Source organism: Phascolarctos cinereus, unplaced genomic scaffold (genome assembly GCF_003287225.1).
Source record: "Phascolarctos cinereus isolate Bilbo 61053 unplaced genomic scaffold, phaCin_HiC Scaffold_1;HRSCAF=81, whole genome shotgun sequence".
Classification (NCBI taxonomy): Eukaryota; Metazoa; Chordata; class Mammalia; order Diprotodontia; family Phascolarctidae; genus Phascolarctos; species Phascolarctos cinereus.
The window spans coordinates 30,208,211-30,232,196 of record NW_027555514.1 but is presented as its reverse complement, the minus strand read 5'-3'; the positions used below and the strand labels follow the sequence as shown (position 1 = coordinate 30,232,196).

Below are 23,986 nucleotides of genomic sequence, written 5' to 3'. Positions count from 1 at the left end.
ACCTTTGTTTAGGTGAAAGGGGAAAATCAAAAGCCTACATGGCTGCGTTTATGCCACCCACATTTTATTTTCATAGTCTTTAACACAAGTGTACTATCTTTGTTAAAAAAACACCGCTCTGAAATGAACACGTAAATTGTATTTACAGCACATATGACAATTTCACATCAGAACAGCAGGCAATCTCCTTCCCCATTCTCTCCCCTCCCCTCCAACCCAACTCCATAAATTATAACTTAAAGATAGAAAGTGCTTTTAGAGACCTCATTGGACCTGTTCCCTAAGGGAAAAAAGGTGGATGCTCTAGGCAGCAGCTTATGATTTTAAATCTGCTCACTTCTCACAAAAGTCTAGAATGAGGCCGGCGGTTTTCCTGGATGCCATTTTACTGTGAGACTGGCTAATTCTCAGAAGTGATGTTGCCTCTGTTCTTCCTTCCGGGCAGGGGGAAAGCAGACTTGCTCTGGGGCTGGGTGAGCTTGCTGGCCAAGAGGATGAATGGTTCAATGAGAGTTTTCCTATCAGTCACGGTCACCTCCCACAGCCTCACTTTCTCACTCCTCGCCCACTGCTGGGCCATGTCAGCATCCACTTGCCTCTGCTCAGACAAATCAGATTTGTTTCCCAAGATCACAATTACTATCTGAAAGAAAAAAAGTTAAATGTGCTCAAATTTTGTGCCACAACGTCCCCCAATACAAAATCAAAGAAGTGTTTTTCTCAAGTGCCTGAGGATGCAGAAACATGAAGCGTCAGGGCCCCCAGCAAGGATCTCCTTGCTCCTTCTGCCTTCTGGAGGTCAAACAGCTATTTCTGGGCAAGGCTGCCACCTCCTCTTGGACCGTAAGGAAGAAAGGTAAGATTTGAGGGGGGATCACCTGCAGCTGTGCCCACTGTCTGACAAGAGCATGCCTCCAGGCAAAAGGAAAGGGAGGGGAGGGGAGCTATTTGGGAGAAGGGCAAAGGGACTTCTCACAGCCCCCAAATCATTATGCTGCTTTCCACACAGTACATAACCCATTAGTATCTGGGGGTAACTTAGTTACAAGTACTAATAAAAGATGAGAATAAAGAGTAATTTAAATCCATGGTCACAGCCAACTATTGATTAACCCCGGTAAGGGAATGGAGTTGTCACACAGAATCAAAATATGAATACCTGACTGAAAATACAACAAATTTCAGTATGGATATGCCTAATGTATGGGGAATTAATAATGAATTCACAACAAAAGTATTCTTTAAAGGCTGCAGCTCAAGGATGCACTTCTTCCTTTCCTGGCACACAGGTAGCAATACTGAGAAAAGTCAATAGAGGTGACCATAGGAGAAAAGTGGAGAAGGTGGTGAGGTCACTTGAAAAAAGTAAAAAGGTGAGAGCACAATTTGTCATTGTTATTTGCACCTTAAAACTGAGTTCACTGTAATTCCTAAAATACCACTCATTTTAGGCCACAATTTCAAACTTCTCTAAGCAATACTTTATTACAAGGGTTTACTGCAGCAAAAATGGCAAACACTTGCTATACTTTAAATTCCTCAATGCTGGCAGCAGTGAAGAAAATAAAGACAATCATGGAATCTAATCACTATGATTTTTTTAAAGAATTTCAGACTGTTTAGAAGCCAGGAAGCAAACCAAGAAAAATGGCTGAAAAGTCTCGGTTATTTTCAATAGTTAGAGCATACTTCAGAAAAAGCAAGAATTTCCAAAGAATCTACATAATTCCAAAAAAGATGGGGCAAGAAGAATGGAATTCTAACTCTCTTCTAAAGTGTGTAAATTTCATTTCACTTTTAATCTCCTGTCTCTTCCCCTACACTGCTACTTTCTCAGAATATACTTTTTCTGAGGAATGGAGCTTTCTCTCCTTCATCCCCCAAACCAGGGGTGGAGAACCTGTGACCCTGAGGCCACACGTAGCCCTCTAGGTCCTCAAGTACGGCCCTTTGACCAAATCCAAATTTCACAGAACAGTTCCCCTGAATAAAAGGATTTATTCTGAAAAACTTGGACTCAGCCAAAAGACAGCAACCAAAGACCTAGAGGACTACATGTGGCCTCGAGGACACAGGTCCCCCAAACCCCGCCATACATAGCTCTAAAGCAACAATGTGTTAGGCTTCGAGTAAGCCAACGTCCGTGTCCTGGTATGGCTGGACATACATAATAAATTTGCAGGGTGTATTACAGCGAGGATTCTTTCACATAGGCGTTGGCCTGCGTGGCCTCTGAGACAAGTATATTTATTCTAACGAAAACAGTAAGAAGTCCTTAGCTTAGTAAGGATAAAAGTAATTGCTCCAGCCCTTCTGACATCTTCAAAGGAGCTGTCCTACATGGAACAACTGCAAAAGTAAAGTTCTGATCTCTCAACTAAATAAAGAATGAAGGTAGAAAATCCAGCTAGCTGGTGAGTGAGACCACGCGGCCTGTGCCAGCTTTTATAATCTAGTAAGAAAAACATTTTTATTTTCATGACAAGATTATAAATAATAGAATCTTTTAAAATCCAATTTTGTTTCACAAATCCTACCTACGATATGGATTGAAAACACTCAGCTGCTTACCTCTTTTTTATCCTTGAACTTATCTATTTCTTTCTTAATACTCTCCACCTTCCGAAGGGATACGAGGTCGTTCACCGCATAGACCAGCACAAACCCCTCAGCAAAAGAGAAGTAATGCTTGGGCAGCTCCTCGCCTTCTTGCAGACCCTGCGTGTCATACAGGCGCAGCTGCTCCCTCACCCCTCGATCAGTTTCCACTGATGCCACATACACGTCTTCCACCGTTTCACTGTCTCCTTTACCTGTTGTTTGATGGGAAACAGGCATTGCAAATCACTGCATTTTTCTTTTGCTATCACGTCATCATTTGTAAAATATCCTACTCCCACTGTGGGGTGGAGGGGATTCAAAGCTATGAGTGCAAATCCTACCAACTTGGAAAGGCTTCCAGTGTGGACCAGCCAAAGGACAACGGTCTCAAGTTCACCCAAATTGGATAGCGCTACAAGATCATAAAGGGTTTGACCACAGTGATTCCTGAAACCTGCCATGGTGATGGAAGATTATAGTCTGTGTCAGGGAAAGAGTCTGCATCCACACTGATGAACTCATGAATCTTTCTGATGCTGAAGAGCACACAAGCATTCTTTTTAAATGCTCCCCCTCTAGTGTTGAGAGAAGCAATAGAAACCGTGGCAGTTCCTATCAGGATCACTATTACACACAAAAAATTAGTTTCATGATTGATGGGAACAATACAAAGAACTAAAATGGAATAAAGCTTCAGTATTGAGAGTTAAAAGGAATGAAGTTGTAGCACAGAAAGCCGAAATGGATGGAAAAAAACCCCTTCTCTCCTCTCAGACGGTCACCACCTCCCCTCTGACCTCTCTTTGTCAGCCCCTCTCCACTGCCCTGCAATATAAATGAATAAAAGCCACTCAGTAAGTCAATCCCTCCCTCTGGAAGCGCTTCCTCAAGCCTCGCTGCCGCCACCTCGGGGATGCTCTCTCTTCTCTCCCAGTCTTCCTCCTGCCCATCTGACCCCTTCTCTTATGCCCTTGGCCAGCTTTGAATCCATATCTTGGGGGCTAAGTGTGGGCACTTCCCAAGGTCTGTCCTAGGCCCTCTTTGCTACACTCTTGCTGGGCAGCTTCAGCAGCACTCGGGGGCTGCCCTGTCATTGCTAGGCAGATTTCTCTCTTCCTATCTGAACTCATTACCTCCTCCCTTTTTCCAAGCATCCCTCTTTCTGCTGGTAGTACCACCATCCCTTCAGTGTCCTAGGTCCATAATCTCAATGCTAACTGGGCCTCCTTACTCTCCTTAACTCCACATGCCCACACAATGGCCAAATCTCATTTCTGCCTTCACAACATCACTCACAGCCAGTTCACGTGGGTCCCGGTCTAGATCCTCCTCACTGCTTATGGACGTTAAGGAAACTGCCCTCTTGGTGGTCATTGTACTTTGAGTCCCTCACCACTCCAGTCCACCCTACGATACTACTGCCAAAATAATCTTCCTCCAGCAATCCCACCAACCCCAATGGCTTCCTGTTGCCCCAGAAAACAACCTCTTCTGTTTCGCTTTTAAAGCCCCACACATACACTCTCTCTCCCTCCCTCTCTCTCTCTGTTCCTCACACATGACGCTATCTCCCGTCTCCGTGCCTCCTCCCTCTGTCCACCTCAAAATCCCTCTCTTCTTCTAAGTTCAAGCATCATCATCTGTATAACGTCATCCCTGCTGCCTCTCAACTCTTAATGGCTCCCCCCTAGATTACCTCATATTCAAGGACTTTGTATATATATGTACTTATTCATTTCATATTTATGTATCTCCCAGGGGAATGCAAACAGCTTGAGAAGAAGGATTATTTCACCCTTTATCATTGTATCTTTAGCGCCTGGCAGTGCCTGGCAGATATATGTCCTTAAACATGTGTTGGCTTACAAATTTATCGTTCTGGGATGTGTCTCTGATCTCAGGCTTAAATCCTCTTACTAATGAGCCCTCCTCACTGATCTCAATGCACTGACCATCTTTCCCTCCCTGCCAAATTATGGGCTCTAGACCAAGTGTCTGCCACCTGTCTACACTAACTAGCAGTAGTGGTTACATAGTGCCTAAATAAGGTGTCTGGGAGGCCCTATGATGACTTCAGGTACGACCCAAGTTGCAGATACTAAAACTAATCAAGTTTTCTCTCAGTGACTCAAGCCTCTGTGGACACAACTTCTATTTTTATACCAAATAACATGTTTTGTGAAGGATTCCCAACTCCCTCAAGTAGTTCCCAGGTTCCACTAAAGAGACTGCTTGAAGGAAGCCCGACTTACCAATAACGTGATTCCCATAAAGAAGCTGTTCCAAAATCGCTGTTTTCCCCACTGCCATCGATCCACAAACCACGACCTTGTAGCCTTTCCCCATCCTGTCTGGCAGATTCTGCACAGACAAAAATGCATTTGTTTTAATGAAAGGACATTACAGAGAAGGGAAGAGAGAATATGAAGTCAGCTAAAATGTTATTTGTTGAAGTTAAATTTAATAGTTTTACTTCAGAGTATATAGGAATGGTTGCCACGCTTAATCTGAAGAACTCCTAGTACAATCATGAATTAAGCTGAAAGCTTGTCTACTCGACACCAATGCTTGGACAATGTTTCCAAAGGGAATAAAAATTATAGCTAAAAACTGGAGCGCAGTCTGGCAAAGACTCAACAGCTGGTACTAGGTTAACCCTCCTATTGGTTCAGCTGGGCCACATAAGCCTGGGTCTAGAAAACAGCTCGGCAGGTTGAGCTATGGGGGGTGGGGTGTGTGTGTGGGGGGGCTAAACGTACCTCCAGCTCTACTTCTCAGCAGCTACCTCAGGAAGGGGGGAAGGGGAAGCTTTCCTTCTCTACCAGAAGTTCTTCCCACTGGTTATAAGAGCCAAGAAGGGGGGAGGGGGTACAGAAAATATCTTCACACAAGAATGTGGAACAAAGCAATCTCCACATTTCTTTCTACCACTGACCACTCAAAATTCTCTTACTTGGGGATGAGTGGAAGGCTATGGGGAACAAAGCCACTACCTACTGCCCTTACTTAGCTCAGCCAAAATCCCACCTCCTGCAAGAAGACTTCCCTGATCCCCTTTAAAGCTACTGCCACCCCTGTCGATTACCTCCCATTTATCCTTGTACATTTTGTTTCTACAGTTGTTACTCGTCTCCCCCACAAGACTGTCTTTTGCATTTTTTTGTATCCCCAGCACTTAGCACAGTGCCTGACACAGCAGATGCTTCACTGACTCCTGGCTAAGCAGAACAAGACAACTCCCCTGCTAACAAAAACACTGGAAAAGCCCAGGTGTCCAAATAAATATTCCAAGGAAGAGCAAAGCTCAGTCTGTCTCAGTTTATCTGTTTCCATCTTTGAGTACACCTAAAAAAGTCAGCTCCCTAAAGGGTCTATCATTTACATAGAAAAGTAGCATAGGTACCATCAACATCAGCTATTAGAAAAATAGCGTCATTTTCCCCTCTAATTTTCTTGCTGTTTTCCATACAGAGTAGGCTAAAGCTCAGTGCTAGGGTTATGAGTTGACTGATGTTTGAGTGAGTCAATTAGTTTTTCTCTATTTCCCAATCATCTAGCTTATCAATGAGGTGGCAGCATATGGTAAGAAAGTGTAGATAAATGAATACAAGTCAACAGACAAAAAATTCCAAACCAAAATGTTACAGATCATTATTTTAATAAAGGTTTTTCATTGGTCTGCTTGAATTTAAATTTAGAAACTCAGAGGGAAAGGAAGAATGTTGCCACCAAAAAGACAAAATGGTAATGTCCTTATTAGGAGATTTTATAATTTAATTTAATTTCTTATTGTTATTTTATATCTCTCCCTCTAGTTTGTACACCCTCTAACTAAGTTTCATCCCCAGAAGTATCTATAAGTACTAACCCTTCCTCTCAGCATTCTTAGAAGGTGGGAAGTAACCAGTCAGAAATACACATAGAACTTGACACTTACTAGCTATGTGACCCTAGGCAAGTCACTTAACTCCAACTGCCTCACCAAAAATGCAAAAAACAAACAGAAATATACATAGAAGGGCTGTTTCTCCGTGAAACAAAAACTGGGCCAGTTTAACAACTGAACTCTTTAAAAAGAAAATAATCAATCTGGAGAAAACACTTTTTTCATCTTTCCTTTTGTACACAGAGTCAAAGTTTTAAATATTCGCATTTCTAAATAGCTCTAATAAGCTTGCCAGTGCTAAAAAAGCAAACCAGAAAAGGCCCAAAAGACATTACTCTGCTAGAATTAAAGTCCACTGACAACAAAAAATAATTCCCTTAATAGAAATTAATGCTAATCAAATAAACCACATCTACTAATCCATCTCCCCTAGCTAAAATGATCCAGATATAACATGTTCAAAGGGGAAAAGAGGAGGATGGAGAAAGGGAAAGCAGCTAATGAATCTTATTTCTAGTAAAGATATGTTTCTGAAGGTTTTTAAAAACGTTTATTCATCAATGATCCGTTTTATTTTATTTTGTGGTGAATTCACCCTTTTTATTTTTGATATTGATAGTCTGGTTCTCCTCTTTTTAAAAACAATACTTTGTTTTCCCCCAGTTACATGTAAAGACAACTTTTAACATTCATTTTAAAAAATTTGAATTCTGAAGTTAGTTTTAAAGTTAAAATTTTGTCAGTGGAACAATTTAGAGTGTAGTTAACTCACTATTAAAAGAATTTCCTCCTTGATTCCCTCTGTAGAAGGAAGACTTTAAAAAATACTAAATAGGACACAGAGGACACACGTTCAAATTTTTTTTGGTGTAACACCTCATGTGTTTGAAAGACGCTTACCCAATTAGGCGACCTCAATTATCTAGATTCTAGAACAGAGTCTGAATTTGGAAACAGCAGCAAATGCCTAGCAGCTCAAATCGCTATCATGAACCCCACGTACTTTTACTTTATAGCAGAGGCGCTCAGGATTTATTGAGGCTTGCTTCCTACACAATGCCAATTAGTTTGGTTGTCTGGATTCCCAGGCCACAGCAGATCAAAGGCAACAACGGACTGCAAAAACCAGGAAAGCTGAGAGGCAAGAAATCACAGCTTACCCAGTGTGAAAACTACAAAGCCTATAAAAAGCCAATTTCTATCCAATGGCATTTTGATTACTCAAAATTTTTGTATCTGAAAGGGATTAAGTTGCTCAAAAGGAAAGATGACACCACAATCGTTAAAGACAATAAACCACAGGCAGGTTAGCCTAGAAGCTAAGAGTGGCTTTGAAGTCAGTCAGGCCTCGGTTCTAAGGGCAGTGCCATCACTTAATGTCTCCAAGACTTCAATTGCAGAATTGCCAAGATCGGCAGTGAGAGTTTCACCCCAATTGAAGCCCCTCCTGGCCCCACCCCAGTACAGTTCTTGGCCACCAAAAAAGGGCTGTTAGAAATACTTCTGTCCATATGGGTCCTTTTCTCTTTCCTGGATGGCTTTGGGCTACAGACCTAGAGGACTGTGGCTATGTCAAGGTATGATAAAGTTTACTGACTTTGGGGCATAATGACAAATTGCTTCCAAGACTGTTTGTACCAATTCAAAGTTCTAACAGCATCAATGTGCCTGTTCTGCTCCATCTCTTCTAACACGTCATTTTCCTTTTTCGCCACCTTTGCCGATACAATGGGTATAGGCCAAGATATAACGTCAGAGCTACTTAATTTGCACTTCTCAAAACATTCGTGATTTGTAGTATTTTTCCTCTAGCTGTTGAGAGCTTTCATGTCTTCCTTGGAGAACTGCCTATGCATATTATTTGACTGCTGGGGAGAACAGCTCTAACTCTTACACATTTCCATCAATTCCTTATAGATCTTGGAAATGAGATCTTTTAGAGAAATTTGCTGCACAGATTTTTCCCCCAGTTAACTGTTTCCCTTTTAATTTTATCTATACTGGTTTTATTTATGCAAGCACTTTAAAATTTTATATAATAAAATTAAGATACATGAATATCTTGGAACACAATGCCATAAGAAACATAAATGAGAAAAGTAAGCAAGAAAGAGGAAAGAAAGCAAACTGAGGGAACAATGATACAGTAACAACACTGCAAAGACAACTTTCAAAGATTCAGGAACACTGATGAATACAAAGCTCATCCGCGATTCCACCAGGTACCCAATGAATCCTGCTCCCCACCTTCTGACAGAGTGGTTATGGATTCAAGGTGCAAAATGCGACATCCGTTTTTGGATTCGGACTATGGAATGGTTTGCCTCACTGTGCACAGATATAGATATAGCAATGGTTTTCAAAGAACGATATTAACATTACTATATTACCTAACTGATACCAGTAACACCCCTGTGGAAAAGGCAGCATAAGTACTATTATTATCAGCATCCTATAGAAAATACAATGAGTTTCACAAGGATTAGATGGTTCCCCAGTAAGGGAGAAGGAACTTGCTGGGCCATAAGATGATCTGGGAATTTCTGGCTCTGCTACTTATTTATTTCCTGACTTTGGGTGAGCCACCCCCTTCTTGAGCCCGTTTCCTCAATGTATACCCAGAGGCTCTCTCTCAACTTTAAATCTCATCCTCTGTCCTAAGTGGTAGAGCCAGGCCTGGAACCTAAGAAGGCCACGTGTGGCCTCGAGGCCAAAGGTTCCCCACCCCTACACTATCCCATGGAGCCAGGGGTCCATCAAAGTAAAGATTCCGGGGTAGAGTGATTGGGGAAATAAGGGGAGTCACACAACAAAGTGTCGATGAAACATTTTAAAAACAAAGGCAGAAACACATTCTGAAAGGAATATGGACGAGCATGGCCGTGTTGGCTCTACCAGGTTAAACTTAATATAGACTTCAGAAGGAACAAGCTGTATGTAAGAGACCCTGTTTCATATCCACTCCTCTTTTTCTGTTCTTTGCATAGAGAAATATTCATGTTTGTTAAGATAATAAGAAATTATTTAAGTAACGTATTACTACAGAATGACCACAATCTGCCAAATAAAAACAGTGAGATCTGAAAAGGACGCAGGGTTCAGTCTGATCTAAGTAACTAAATACTGCTACTTTGTGTTACAAAAGGCAATCATGTAAAATACTCAATTTCCTATGTATAATGACTTCAATACTCTAATTATGGGAAGCCATGCTCAACGGTTAGCATAATTCTTACAGACTTAAACAACATTTTAAAATACTCATCTAACATGAAACCTTCAAAAACTTTTAAATTCTAAAATGCATCAAATGGACATCATATTCGTAGAATCACAGGCTCCAGAGCTGGAATCAACCCAGTTCTTTTACCAGAGGAATCTGAAGCCCAGAGAGAGGAATCGAATTGCCTAAGGTCACGCAAGTCATCATTTGAATCCAGGCTCCTGGACTCCATCTCCAGTATTTACAGGTTCTCCCATCTCATACCAGTAAAGAATGGCTGCGATGGTAGGGGAGAAGCCACATTTCACAGTCCCAGGAACGAGGAATTTCCACCGAGGCTCAAGAACCCGTGAGCCACAAAACCAGTGCTCACCTAACATAACTCCAGGGGCCCGTACATTAAAGCACGTGATTAGGCTTCCAGGAGGGCAACACACACACACACACACACACACACACACACACACACACAAACACACCCGTTCTCGTGTGACCACAGGCACAGACGGACTGACAGCTCACGGGCAGAGCTTCGCACAAACGAGCCAGCGGGAAACACGTCTGCCTCCCGGACATGGGCCGTGCTTTCAACCCAGGGGCAGGCTCCCGAAAGCCCGAGCTGTCGGTCCTCTGACGGACCGAGGCCGGCCCGTCTACAGGAAGGGCCCGAGCTGAGGATAAGCATCGTCCTAACCACGGGGCCAACTTTTAGCCTTATCTCACTTGAGCCTCACAGCCACCCTGCGGGGAGGAGCTCTTATTGTCCCCATTTCAGGAGAGGGAAACTGAGGCAGAGGGGAAGGGACCTGCCCACGGTCGCACGGCTGGAGTGTCCGAGGCCAGACTGGACCTCAGGTCCTGCAGACTCCAGGCCCGGCGCTGCTCTAGCCACTGACCTAGAACTGGCCTCTCCCACGGTCACGGGGAGTCCAGAGGCAAGGTCAAGGCGGCGCTTGAACCCAGGACTGCGAAGCGGGCGCTCCTCGGCGGGGGAAGGGGTACGCAAGAGGGCTGCGTTTCCCAGGCAACGAGGAGGCCCCGCCCCAGGGGGAGGAAGTGAGAGGAGAGGAGAGCCCTCCGGTGGGGGGGGTCGGACCCCGCACACGCAGCCCCGAGGGGGAAAACACAGGGGGAAGAGAGGGTGCGAGAGACGGTGGCCCGGCAGGGTCACGACTCAGTCAGAGGCCTTCGCAACCTCCCTTCCCTTCCCGCCCCCACCACCCCCGCGTCCGCCCTAAAGTGAGGATGGGGGTGAGGCCGCCGCCGGCCCCAACCAGAGAGTAGCGTCCTCTTCCCTCCCCGTCTACAGGCCAGGGGATGCAAGCTCAGCTCCCCGCGTTAACCTGCCGAGAGAGGGGCCGAGCCGGGGAACCCGCGCACGCGCCCTCGCGCCCTCTCGCCGGCGCAGTCCGTGTTCGCCTGCCCCTCCCCCGCCCTAGCGCGATCCACGGGTTAGGCTTCCGACTGGCCCTCTGGAGCGGCGCCGAACCCCCTCAGACCAGAGAGGGAAGGGCGGAACTTGGGCGGGGCGGGACGTCCCGTGGGAAGAGGAGCGCCCCCCCCCCCCCCCCCCGCCGGCTCTGCCATCCCCGACTCCTCCCCTTCATGTGTAGGCCGAGCCTCCGTCCCGCCCCCTCTGAGGCCGCCAGGATACCGGCGGGAAGGACTACGATTCCCAGGAGGCTGTGCGCCCGTCCAGCGCTTGAGCCGGAAAGAGGGTCTGTGGAGAGGAAGAGCCCATAAAGGATTGTGGGAAAGCGGACTCTTTCTTTCCGGTCGGCGGCAGCCATCGGCCAGGTAGGGAGCGTCTGCCTCGTTCGGGCCATCCACTCGTAATCTCCCCTTTGCTTTGGCCATCCGGGCCCGGGCCCCATGCGCCCAGGGGCCTCGGCGTGTGCGCCACGCGATGTGGGCCTTGGCTGGGGCCCGGAGCAGCGGGAGCGGGGAGAGGAGGCCTCGGGTGAGGGGCCGGGGGGAAGCCGGGCCGGAGCAGGGGAGGTGACGCCGCCGGGCCTCCGAGTCCCAGCCCTCGGCCGAAGCCGCCACCGGCCGGGCGGACTCGCTCCTCAGGACGCGGTTCTGAGGCGAGCGCGCTCTCTTCCAGGCTAGGCGTGAGCCAGGATGGGGGCCTACAAATACATCCAGGAGCTATGGAGGAAGAAGCAGTCGGATGTCATGCGGTTCCTCCTGCGCGTGCGCTGCTGGCAGTACCGCCAGCTGTCCGCCCTGCACCGAGCCCCGCGGCCCACCAGACCCGACAAAGCTCGCAGGCTGGGGTACAAGGCCAAGCAAGGTAACGGCATGGGGCGGGGGACCCGGAAGGCCCGCGAAGCCCGCACGGGGGGCCGGCTCACCTGCCCCTGCCTTGGCGCGAATGTCGAAAGCGCGCAGGCGGGGAGCATGGTGCTTCTCAGCTTGGAGCCCATGGAGTCCATGCATAGATTCCGGGCGAGCCTCAGCTTATTTCATTACAGTTATTTTCCTTGGTAATCCCAGGCTGCGTGCTAAATGTCCTAATGGGGCATTGGACTAAGAGGTGGCCCCCGGAGGCCCTGTCACTTGGCGTCTTGGGTTAACTCCACTGAGCCTCCCTGTACCCGTTGGCAAAACTGCACAACACCTACCCACCCGCAAAGTCTTGTACAAGTTGAGGTAGTCATGCACTCACAAGAGTACATTTCGACGTAATTTGGCCTCTAATCTTTAACATAATTGACTGTTAGGGTTGAGGCATCTAAATCTTTTGGCAGGAGGAGGTTTCCAGGCGACTGGATTTGATTCTGTTTGTAGACAGAAAAGGCTTGTGTTCATTTTAGGTTATGTCATCTACCGTATTCGAGTTCGACGTGGTGGACGAAAGCGTCCAGTTCCCAAGGGTGCAACTTACGGTAAACCCGTGCATCATGGTGTGAATCAGCTGAAGTTTGCCAGGAGCCTTCAGTCTGTAGCCGAAGTAAGATTTTTTTTTCTTTTTAAATTGGTAATTCTTTTAGAGACGGGAAACAATGTGGTGTGATGGAATAATCCTCTTCAACTGAGGCAGAACACCTAGGCTCAGGTCTGTCTGAGCCCTGGTGTGGGCTATGTGACCCCAAACTTAACCCTCTGTGAGCCTTAGGGGTTGTGACTTGCTTTTTCACAAGGCATTTTCAACAAGCTCAGAACTAAAATTGCCATTAAAATATTTTTCAAAAGAAATGCCGTGGGAATTTGGGTACTGAAGAATAAATAGTATATGGGTGTCACTGGTTAGGCCAAAGATGCTTAACTTAGAGCCAATGAATTGGATGGGGGGAGGAATTAAAACTTTTATTTTCAGTGACCTATTAACTTAAATTTAGCATTTCCTTACATTAGAAATGTAGGTAATAAGCATTCTGAGTAGGAATCCACAGGCTTCACCAGACTGCTGAGGGTGTTAAACATGTCACTAAAAAGGTTGAGAAACCCACAGGTTTTCCTGAGGAAAAAGTATGTGTGTACCTAGTGTCTTCCTTCTGTTAATTATCAGTTTATACTGTATATATCTTGTGGATCGATTGTCTGTCTCGTTAGACTAAGCTTGAGAGCAAGGACAGGGTTTTGGGGTTTTTTTGTTTTGTCTGACTAATTGGCATAAATGTTGGTATGGAAAGCTTATTATTGCATGATAGGGGTCGGTGGAACTTGAAGAGTTCAGTAAGTTAGTACTTCAGTAAGTTATTCATAAGCTCAGGAGTGGGAATCATTAAATATAATGGCTCTTAATTTGAGACTTGAACAGAACTTTGCAAAAACAAAACTAATCTGACTGCAGAAATCTCTTAGAAATTATTCTTATGGTGCTTTGACAAACTGTGATGGCCAAAAGAATTAATTCTGACCTTACCATTAGATTATTCCATTAGGTGGTAAACTTGAAGGCAGAGGCAGAAACTTTTTCTGGAGGCATTTAGTAAAGATTTATCCATTGTAGTTTGATTGGCTGCTAAGAGTTAAAAACAGATTATACTCAAGAAAATTATTTTGCTTCAGATTGGGAAGAGTTGGATGTATTAAAAGCAGGCATTTCTTCTAGGTCTGTATTATTTTTGTTTTATTTATGGTGGAAGACCATTAGTCTTTTGTTCCCCTGTTACTATATAAGTCCTTTGTGCATCTGGTCCATTCTTTTGTACCAAACTTGATGCTTGTGCTAAGCCCTGGAGATAACACAACAAATCAGTCCTGCCCTCAAGGAACTTTGAAAACCAGTTTAGAGGGAATCTGGGCCAGGAAAGAGATCTTTAAATTGTGGGAGAAGCTGGAAGAGTCAAATAACACACTCTTTCCCCTAGCTATGGTAGTGTTGATTTAATTATCCCCACCTGAAACGGGGAGTGGGAAAGGTTGATGGCTAGAAAATAAGATTTAGGTGACCAGGGTCTCCCACCTAGTGATAGAAACCAAGTCATCGATAAAATAAGCTCAGCACTAGGCCAAGCTTAGGCTTTGGGTAAGTTTTATTGATAAGGCTCAAAACAATCTCAGAGGCATTTTATGGCTTGAGGCCAGGTTTTCTAACCTGGGAACCTAGAGACGGGATTGGAGGAGATGGAGCTCTGGGCCTGAGTCAGGAAGATCACAATTCAAATCTGGCCTCAGACATTTCCTCTCTGTGTGACACAGGGCAAGTCGTTTAATTTTCCCTTTCCTCAGTTTCCTCATCTGTAAAGTGGGAATCATGATAGCACCTACTTCCCAGGGTTGCTGTGAGAATCAAATGAGATGTGGCATTTCTAGTAAGCACATTGGATAATAAGCTTATTCTCCCTTGGTACTTTGCTTAATTTTCACTATTTTGTCACAAATTGGGAAGTGAAAGAGCACTTAGAGTTATAGTTCAGTGACTCAGGACTTGAAAGCAACAAGCATTTTAAATGCTTTACGTTGGGTACTCTGCTGGGAGTCATGGTACAGAGATTTAAAAAAAAAAATCCCTTCTCCAGGACAGCCTCCTCCCCAATGATGAATGGGACTGATCTAATCAGAGTAGATGAAAGTTTGGTTCAGAGGGCACACAGTAACTGGAGGTCCAGGGAAAGGCTTCCATACAAGTTGGGGTGTAAGCATAGTCCTGGAGAAGACAAGGAAAGCATCGGGGACAGATAGCTGTTTGAGTAGCCTAGAGAGTTGCATTAGACTACTCTCTGAAGCTGGTTCCAAGTCTTTTGGGGGGGGGGGCGGCTAGGCAATGGGGTTAAGTGACTTGCCCAGGGTCACACAGCTAGTATGTGTTATGTGTCTGAGGCCGGATTTGAACTCAGGTCCTCCTGAATCCAGGGCGGTGCTCTATCCACTGCGCCATCTAGTTGCCCCAGCTGTTCCAACTCCTACTTATGATCCTATGACACCTTGTTTCTGATAGGAGGGGAGGTTATTTTGTGTGGTTTTAATGTGTTGGTTTACATCCTTTTCCCGTAAGACTGCAGAGAAGCAACACACTTGAAAGCGATCTTGCAGAATGTGTTGGTACTTTTACCGCAGGGCCTCCCCGAGCACCGTGCCAGCTGCTTCAGTAGACATTCTGGTCAAGCAGCTATTGCTGCTAAGCAGCACTGTGACGGAAGAACAAGCAGGGCTCTTCTCTATGACCTTCCATTTTACTGGTTACGCATACTTAGTATGCAAGTGTTCTTTGAATAGTGTGTTCTGCTCTGTCTGTCTGTCGGTTATTTTTTACAGGCATTAGAATGCACTGTTTTAGCACTATGGCTTGTATTTGTAAACATCTCCAGTAAAAGTATAGGAATTGGGTTTTTAACGTCCACTTTTTTCTTCCATTCTAGGAACGTGCTGGCCGCCACTGTGGGGCCCTAAGAGTCTTGAACTCCTACTGGGTGGGTGAAGATTCAACCTACAAATTCTTTGAGGTTATTCTTATTGACCCATTCCATAAAGCTATCAGACGAAACCCCGACACTCAATGGATCACCAAGCCAGTGCACAAACACAGAGAGATGCGTGGGCTTACCTCAGCTGGCCGGAAGAGTAGGGGTCTTGGAAAGGGTCACAAATTCCACCATACTATTGGAGGGTCTCGCCGTGCTGCTTGGAGAAGGCGCAATACTCTCCAGCTACATCGATACCGCTAATTGGTGCACATTAATTTGTAAACTTTGGTGTCTAATAAACAACATTTATGATGTTTTGTTGTCTGCAGTGTGTCCAAAATGTAGGTATTGTAAAAGGGTTGCCAGGTAATAAAAATGCTGTAATTGTGGAAAACTTAAAACCTTGGGGCCAAATCTTTGAAGAACACTAATCACTCTTTATGCAGATTTAACTGAGGTGTGTGTGCAACCTAAACTTGAGATATCTCAATTATGGCAACATACTGCCATGCTAATTTAATTTGTGACTCTAAATTGCAACTGAGTTTGTAACATGGGTTCCCACAAAAGGGTAAAGGAAAGGATCAGAAATGTAACACTGGAGGGAATAAGATGATGTACTCCCATTCTGGTTTTATTATTTGAATGGATTCTCTCCCCCCCCCCAATAGAAGGTTATCTCAAAATTGGCATTGGAAGTTACGTTTTTCCAATTATAGAAGAGAGCATAGAGAGCTGGCCTTGAATAAAAGACCCAGGTTCAAGTCCTTAGAGAAGCCAGGAGCAGATGATGCATTTCGATGGTGAGAATTCCTCACTAGGAGAGGCCTACATGGAAATGACAGGGTCCAAGGGATTGATTCCAGGATACTTAAGGTCAAGTTGTTAAGGTGATGGTTAAGTGGTAATATAAGGTAGGTAAAGTGATGTAGCTTGTAGTAATTGATTTTAAATAGTTGCATTCAAGGTTATGCTGTGTGAAGTCATTTGCTAAATGGTAAGTGGTCAGATGTTCCACAGGGGTGTTGCAAATCCTGCCCTGGAATGTGTCTACTGTAGGCTTCCATAGAAGAGCTTCTTGGGTAAACCCAAGTGTTCAAAACCTTTGATAATCAGTGTTTTCATTATATATATACCTTGGGGAAAGGGAGAACCTGCAAAGAAAGTGAGAGGATTTAATTCATGTATGCTTCTGGAATTTATCCACTGCTTAGAAATTATAGGTACTGAATATAAAATGCTATATGTACTCGAGTCTAGTTTGTTTGGAAGAGATCCCTGAATAAAAATGTATTTTCTGCCTATAGATTAGTTGGCGTAGATGATTGGAAGGAAAGCCTCATAATGCAAAAATGTTTCTAAAATTTAAACATTTATTTTTATTTTCACTGCCACATTGTCCGCTGACAACAGAAATGAATGTCCCCGTAACATGCATGGTCAAGTAAAACATCCCCACGTTGGTCGTGTCTGCGCATGGAGCGTCCCCTTTCGTGAGGGTGTAGCATTCTTCCTAGGTGCTCTGGAATGATAAGTGGTAATTGCTCCCTCTGTTGGATCAGTGTTCAATTTTCAAAGTTCTTCACACTTGGGTTCTCTTCACTCTCGGCATTAGCTCGTACACTTCCTCCTAGGCTTCTTTTAGACCATCTTTTCCATCCTGTGGCGTAGTATTTTATTTACAAATTTGTGGGGGTTTTTTGTTTTGAATTTGTTTTGTATTCAACGTTCACTTCCATAGGGTTTTGAGTTGCTGTTTACAAATGTGTTCATTCCCCACTTGGTGGATACCTTATTTTCCAGTTATTTGCCACCACAGAAAAACTTCGTAAATGTTTTTGTTCATGAGTTTCTCTGACATCGAGATCTCCTTATGGCATTTCTGGGTCGGATTATGCTCAATTTAGTAGCTGGACATAGTTCCGTTTTCTCAAATGGCTGGATAGATTCACAGCTCCACCAGTAGCAGTAATGTGCCTACTTTCTCCCATCCTGTCCAGTGTTTGGCATTTGCCTTTTTGATTACAGCTGATTACTAATTACAGCTATTGAAAGAGTCTGGAGTTCAACCTACTCCAGGTGTGTAGTTTCACTAACACTTTTAAAGCTATCAGGTATGTATATCTCTGGCAGATTAGCCAGAAGCAAAAATGTAATTCCACTTAAATTAGCTAGCATAGATTTGTTGAGACAAAAGGTGTTTTAACCCGGATCCTTGGATTGTTCCTTTTAAGAGCATTGCTTTGAGAGCTCTATAAAAGTCCTGTTCCAATATGTCATTGTGTCATGGAGATGAGCCTCAATCGTCTAAAGCTATGCAGCAGAACAAGGTTTTTCCGAGTCTGAAAGGTCTGAGTTACAAACTCTTGACAGGCTAAACACTAGCTGACATAAACATCTGTTGGCCATCAGATTGTTGGTTGATCTGGCTGGGAATGAGGAATGGGGTTGTCGTGGCTGGTCATGAAAAAGACATACAAGGTATCCCATGTAGCCTGTTTCCATGTTAACGCTTCCGGCAAAGGCGGAGGAAGGAAAGATAAGCAAAGCATCATGTCTTTCTTAGAGCACATACAAACGAATCTGTAACAATTGGCTTTTCAAAGGGTCTTGTGGAGCCCCTCTTCATGCTACGGTCCCTGATCTCGTTAGTGACAGGGGTGACCTTCACACAGTCCCAGACCTTTGGGCTGCCATCCTGTACAGCTTGGGTATTGGTTATCCTCTCTTGGCCATTGCCTTGAGGTTACAGAGATGGCAGATATCTGGATTTCATTCAGTCAGCCCCGTTCTTAAATCTATTCGCAAAGTGGCTTCAACTGCATGCAGACATCTCGACTGACAGTATTATAAGGATTTACCTTAAACTGACCCCAGCAAGTGTGTGCCAGATGGGTCAGTTTTGCTATATACAGCCCAGGACCCCTTTTGCAAGTTTGTTTATGATTGACTACTCAACCTCGAAGTCTGTAATTGCATTAAGCAATGGGTCAATTAGTTTTTAACAAATTTGATCTAAATTTACCAATTTACAAATTAAATTTGATAGGCATGTCCTGCTCTACCACCCCAAACTGGCTTTTCTTAATGGAGCCTTGTATCTTAATTTTATATTTAAATGATTCAATAAAAAACACAAATGAAAAAGCAATTAAAGAAACAAGTGGACCCTTCAACTGGATGAATACAACAAACATTAAGTACCTAATATGTATGCAGAATACCTAGGTTCTGGGAATACAAAGATAAACTATGACAGCCTCTGCTCTCAAAGCGGAGAACATATTACCAATGCACACGTTAAGAACTCTGTACATTTCTCTCATCCTCACAACAGCCTTGTGAAGCTCACACAGCTAAGGGTCTGAGGCTGAATTTGAACCCAGTGCTTCCTAACTCCAAACTTTGCTCTATATTCAGCAGCTTTTTTTTCTTTAAAAAAATTTTTTTTTTAGTTTTCAACATTCACTTGTATAAGATTTTGAATTCCACATTTTTTTTCTCCTTCCCTCCCCCTTCCCCAAGACAACAAGCAATCTGATATAGGCTATACATGTACAATCATACTAAATATATTTCCATATTAGTCATGTGAAAAAAGACTCAGAACAAAAGGGGAAAACCATGAGAAAGAAAAAAAGGAAGAAAACAGTATGCTTTTATCTGCATTCAGACTCCATAGCTCTTTCTCTCCATGTGGACAGCATTTTCCATTATGAGTCTTTCGGAATTGTCTCACATGACTGCATTGCCGAGAAGAGCTAAGTCTGTCAAAGTTGATCATTGCACAGTGTTGCTGTTACTGTGCATAATGTTCTCCTGGTTCTGCTCACTTCACTCAGCTTCAGTCCATACAAGTCTTTTCAGGTTTTTCTGAAGTTTGGCTGCTTATCATTTCTTTTTTTTGGGGGGGGACACAATTGGGGTGAAGTGACTTGCCCAGGTTCACACAGCTAGTGTCAAGTGTTTGGTCTGAGGCCAGATTTGAATTTGGGTCTTACTGACTTTAGGGCTGCTGCTCTATCTACTGGACCACCTACCTACCTGCCCCTGCTCATCATTTCTTATAGCACAATAGTATTCCATTATATTCATGTACCACAACTTGTTCAACCATTCCCCAATTGATGGGCATCCCCTCAATTTCCAATTCTTGGCCACAAAAAGAGCTGCTATAAATATTTTGTATATGTGGGTCCTTTTCACTTTTCTTTGATCTCTTTGGGCTGCAGACCTAGTTTTATAGCCCTTTGGGCATAGTTTCAAATTGCTCAACTCCATCAACAATGCGTTAGTGTTCCAATTTTCCCACATCTCCAACATTTATTATTTTCCTTTTTTGTCATATTATCCAATTTTACAGGTGTCAGGTGGTACCTCAGAGTTGTTTTAATTTGTTTCTCTCTAGTCAGTAGTGATTTAGAGCATTTTTTTATATCACTATAGATAGCTTTAATTTCTTCATCTGAAAACTGCCTGTTCATATCCTTCAACTATTTATCAATTGGGAAATGATTTGTATTCTTATAAATTTGACTCAGTTTTCTATATATTTTAGAAATGAGGCCTTTATCAGAAACACTGTCAGCAAATGGAAACTTAACTCTATGAGATATTGAGAAACAATTAAGGGCAGCTAGGTGAGGCAGTGGATAGAGCACCGGCCCTGAAGTCAGGAGGACCTGAGTTCAGATGCAGCCTTAGACCAAACACTTGACACCAGCTGTGTGACCCTGGGCAAGTCACTTAACCCCAATTGCCACCACCCCCCAAAAGAGAGAGTGAAACAAAGTGAAGGAAAAAAAAATTTAAATGTGAAATAACTCATTGGAAAAACAATTGACCTGGAAAATAGATCAAGGAGAGATATTTAAGAATTCTTGGTTTACTTGAAAGCTATGATCAAAGAAGGAGATTAGATATCATTTCAAGAAATTATCAAAGAAAACTGATATGATATACCAGAAAGTGAAGGTAAAACAGAAATTGAAAGAATCCATCTGTCACCACCTAAAAGAAATCACAAAATGAAAATTCCCAGGAATATTATAGCCAAATTCCAGAGCCCCCAGGTAAAACAGAAAATACTTCAAGCAGCCAGAAAGCAACCATTCAAATATAGTGGAGTCAGAGCCAGGATCACTCCAGATCTAGCAGCTACCACATTAGAGGAGTGGAGGGCTTAGAATGTGATATTCTGGAAGGCAAAAGAACTGAGATTACAATCAAGAATAACCAACCAGTAAAACTAATCCTTTAAGGGAAAAATCAAATATTTGATGAAATCAAGGGCTTTCCTTGGGCTGATGAGAAGACTGGAGCTGAATAGAAAATCTGACTTTCAAATACACGATTCCAGAGAAACACAAAAGTAAACTTAAAAGAGAAATCATAAGGGACTCAATAAGGTTAAACTATACCTTTCTGTATCAGAAGATGGTACATGTATCTTCTAAGAACTTTATCATTATTAGGACAGTTGGAAGGAGTCTGTATAGAAAAGAGGGTGCAGGAGTGAGTGGATTATGGTGGGATGATACAACGAAATGGATAGGTGAGAAAGAGGGATACTTTGAGAGACAGGAGAGGGGAGAGGGAGAATGGAGAAAATTCTCTTACATAAAAGAGATGTGAAAGGAAGAGCTTTTGCAGTGGACGGGAACATAGGGGAGAGGGGGCAGGCAATGCTTGAACCTCACATCACATTGATTTTAAAAGGGGATACATATATATATATATATATATATATACACACACACACACACACACACACATACATATTATATATGTATGTATGTATAGTATAGTATACATATATCATTCGGTTGGTAATAGAAATCTATCCTACTCAATAGGGAAGTAGGAGAGTAAGAGGATAAGAGAAAGGGGGGAGGTAGGGAGTGATAAAAGATAAGGCAGATAAAAGGAGTGGTCGGAAGTAAAACAGACTTTAGAAGAGAAATAGAATAAAAAGGGGAAAGGGCAAACAGAAGGAAATAGGATGAAGGTAACTGCAGAGTTAGTCATCATAACTGTGAATGTGAATGGGATGAGCTCAGCCATAAAACAGAAATGGATAGCAGAATATATTAGAAACCAAAATCTAACAATATGTTGTTTACGTGAAACACACTTGAAACAGTGATACACAGTTAAAAATAAGGAGCTGGAGCAGAATCTATTTTGCTTCAACTGAAGTGAAAAAAAAAGCAGAGGTAGCAATCATGATCTCAGACAAAGCAAAAGCAAAAATAATTCTAATTAAAAGAGATAAACAGGGAAACCTCATCCTCAAAAGAACCATAAACAATGAAGTAATATCAATACTAAATATGTATGCACCAAATGGCACAGCTTAAAGGAAAAGCTAAATGAATTAAGGAGGAAATAGACGGTAAAATTGTTCTAGTGGGGGAACCTCAACTTCACCCCTCAGAGCTAGACAAATCTAACTATAACATAAATAAGAAAGAGGTCAAAGAAATTAACAGAATCTTAGAAAAGTCAGACATGGTAGACCTCTGGAGAAAGGAGTGTACTTCTTCTCAGCTGTGAATGGCACCTTCACAAGAGCTGATCATGTATCAGTACAGAAGGACCTCACAACCAAATGCAGAAGAGCAGACATACGAAGTGCACCCTTTTCAGACCACAAGGCAATGAAACTTAATAAAGGACGGCAGAAACACAAATTAAGAGCTAATCGGAAACCAGATAATCCAGTAAAGAATGAGTGGGTCCAAGAATAAATCATAGAAACAACCAAGAATTTCATTAAAGAGAATGACAACGTTTCAAAATACGTGGAATTCAGCCAAAGCAGTACTTAGGGTAAAAGAGAGAAAGAGCAGAACAATGAATTGGGCATGAAACTAACAAAAGCTCAAAAAGAACAAGTTAGAAGTCCCCAATTAAACACTAAAATAGAAACCCTGAAAATTGAAGGAGGTATTAATAAAATTGAAAGTAAAAAACATTAAACTAATAAATAAAATTAGGAACTGGTTTTATGAAAAAAAGCAATAAAAGAGACTATTGGTTAATTTGATTAAAAGAAATAAAAAAATGAGTTACTAGTATCAAAAAATTAAAAAGGGTGAATGTACCACCAATGAAGAGAAAATTAAGGCAATTTTTAGGAGTTATTTTGCCCAATTATATGCCTGTAAAACTGATCATCTGAGTGAAATGGATGAATGTTAACAAAAATATAAACTGTCCAGATTAACAGAAGAGGAAGTAGAATATTTAAATAATCCTATTTTAGAAAAAATAAATTGAACAAGCAAGCAATGAGCTCCCTATGAAAAAATCCCCAGGATCAGATGTATTCACAAGTGAATTCTATGAAACATTTATGGAACAATTAATCCCAGTAATATAATAAACATTTGAAAAAAATAGGTAAAGAAGGAATCCCATCCAATTCTTTTTATAACACAAATGTGGGTTTGATATCTAAACTTAGGGAGAGCAAAATTGGGCTAAAGAAATCTATAATCCAATTTCCTTAATGAATATCAATGCAAAAATTTTAAATAAAATACTAACAAGTACATTACAGCAATAAATCACAAAGATCATATACTACCACTAGAATATCAGGAATGCAGGGCTGGTTCAATATTAGGAAAACTCTCGACATAATTGGCCGTATCAATAGCAATAATAAGGAAACTTCTATGATTATATCAACAGATGCAGAAAGAGCCTTAGACGAAATATAATGCCCATTCCTATTAAAAACACTGTAAAACTTAGGAATCAATAGGGCCTTTCTTAAAATGGTAAGTAGGATCTATGTAAAACCAAGAGCAAGTATTCATCTGTAATGGGAATAAACTCGAAGCCTTCCCACTAAGATCAGGAGTGAAGCAAGGATGTCCATTATCACCACTATCACTCAGTATTGTCCTAGAAATAATAGCAATAAGACAAGAAAAAGAAATTGAAGGAATAAAAATAGACGATGAGGAAACAAAACTGTTACTATTTGCAGATGATACAATAGCATACTTAGGAAATCCTAGAGAATCAACTAAAAAACTAGTCAACAATTTCAGCAAATTTGCAGAATGTAAAATAAACCCACTTGAATCATCAGCCTTTCTATATATACTACCAACAAAACCCAGCAGGAAGAGGCAGAAAGAGAAATTCCATTTAAAATAACTGCATACAGTACAAAGCACTTGGTAGTTTACCTGCCCAGACAAACCTAGGGATTATATGAACATAATTACAAAACACTTTTCACACAAATAGACAGACCTGAACAACTAGAGAAATATTAATTGCTCATCAGAAGGCTGAGCCAGTATAATAAAATGACAATTCTCCCTAAGTTAATTTACTTACTCAGTGCCATACCAATCAAACTACCAAAGAATTATTTTATACAGTTAGAAAAAATATTAATGAAAT

The 23,986-nt window shown here is 42.5% G+C and overlaps 2 protein-coding genes across 3 annotated transcripts; one reads left to right on the top strand and one right to left on the bottom strand.

The window, feature by feature from the left end:
- Positions 1-43: 43 nt before the first annotated feature.
- Positions 44-11,233, bottom strand: NKIRAS1 (NFKB inhibitor interacting Ras like 1). Of its 2 annotated transcripts, none has more exons than XM_020971070.2 (4): positions 11,054-11,233; positions 4,854-4,962; positions 2,572-2,813; positions 44-643 (listed from the first exon to the last, which is right to left on the bottom strand). In XM_020971070.2, exons 2-4 carry the CDS (start codon positions 4,945-4,947, stop codon positions 401-403), a joined length of 579 nt encoding a protein of 192 aa, XP_020826729.1. In that variant the 5' UTR covers positions 4,948-4,962; positions 11,054-11,233; the 3' UTR covers positions 44-400. The 2 variants fall into 2 exon arrangements, with proteins under 2 accessions (XP_020826729.1, XP_020826730.1); XM_020971071.2 differs by lacking the exon at positions 11,054-11,233 and adding an exon at positions 10,607-10,888.
- Positions 11,234-11,398: 165 nt separating this feature from the next.
- RPL15 (ribosomal protein L15) lies at positions 11,399-15,876 on the top strand. Its single transcript, XM_020971065.2, has 4 exons — positions 11,399-11,507; positions 11,815-12,003; positions 12,527-12,663; positions 15,518-15,876. The coding sequence occupies exons 2-4, from the start codon at positions 11,832-11,834 to the stop codon at positions 15,821-15,823; spliced, it is 615 nt and encodes a 204-aa protein (XP_020826724.1). The 5' UTR covers positions 11,399-11,507; positions 11,815-11,831; the 3' UTR covers positions 15,824-15,876.
- The last annotated feature ends 8,110 nt before the right edge of the window (positions 15,877-23,986 follow it).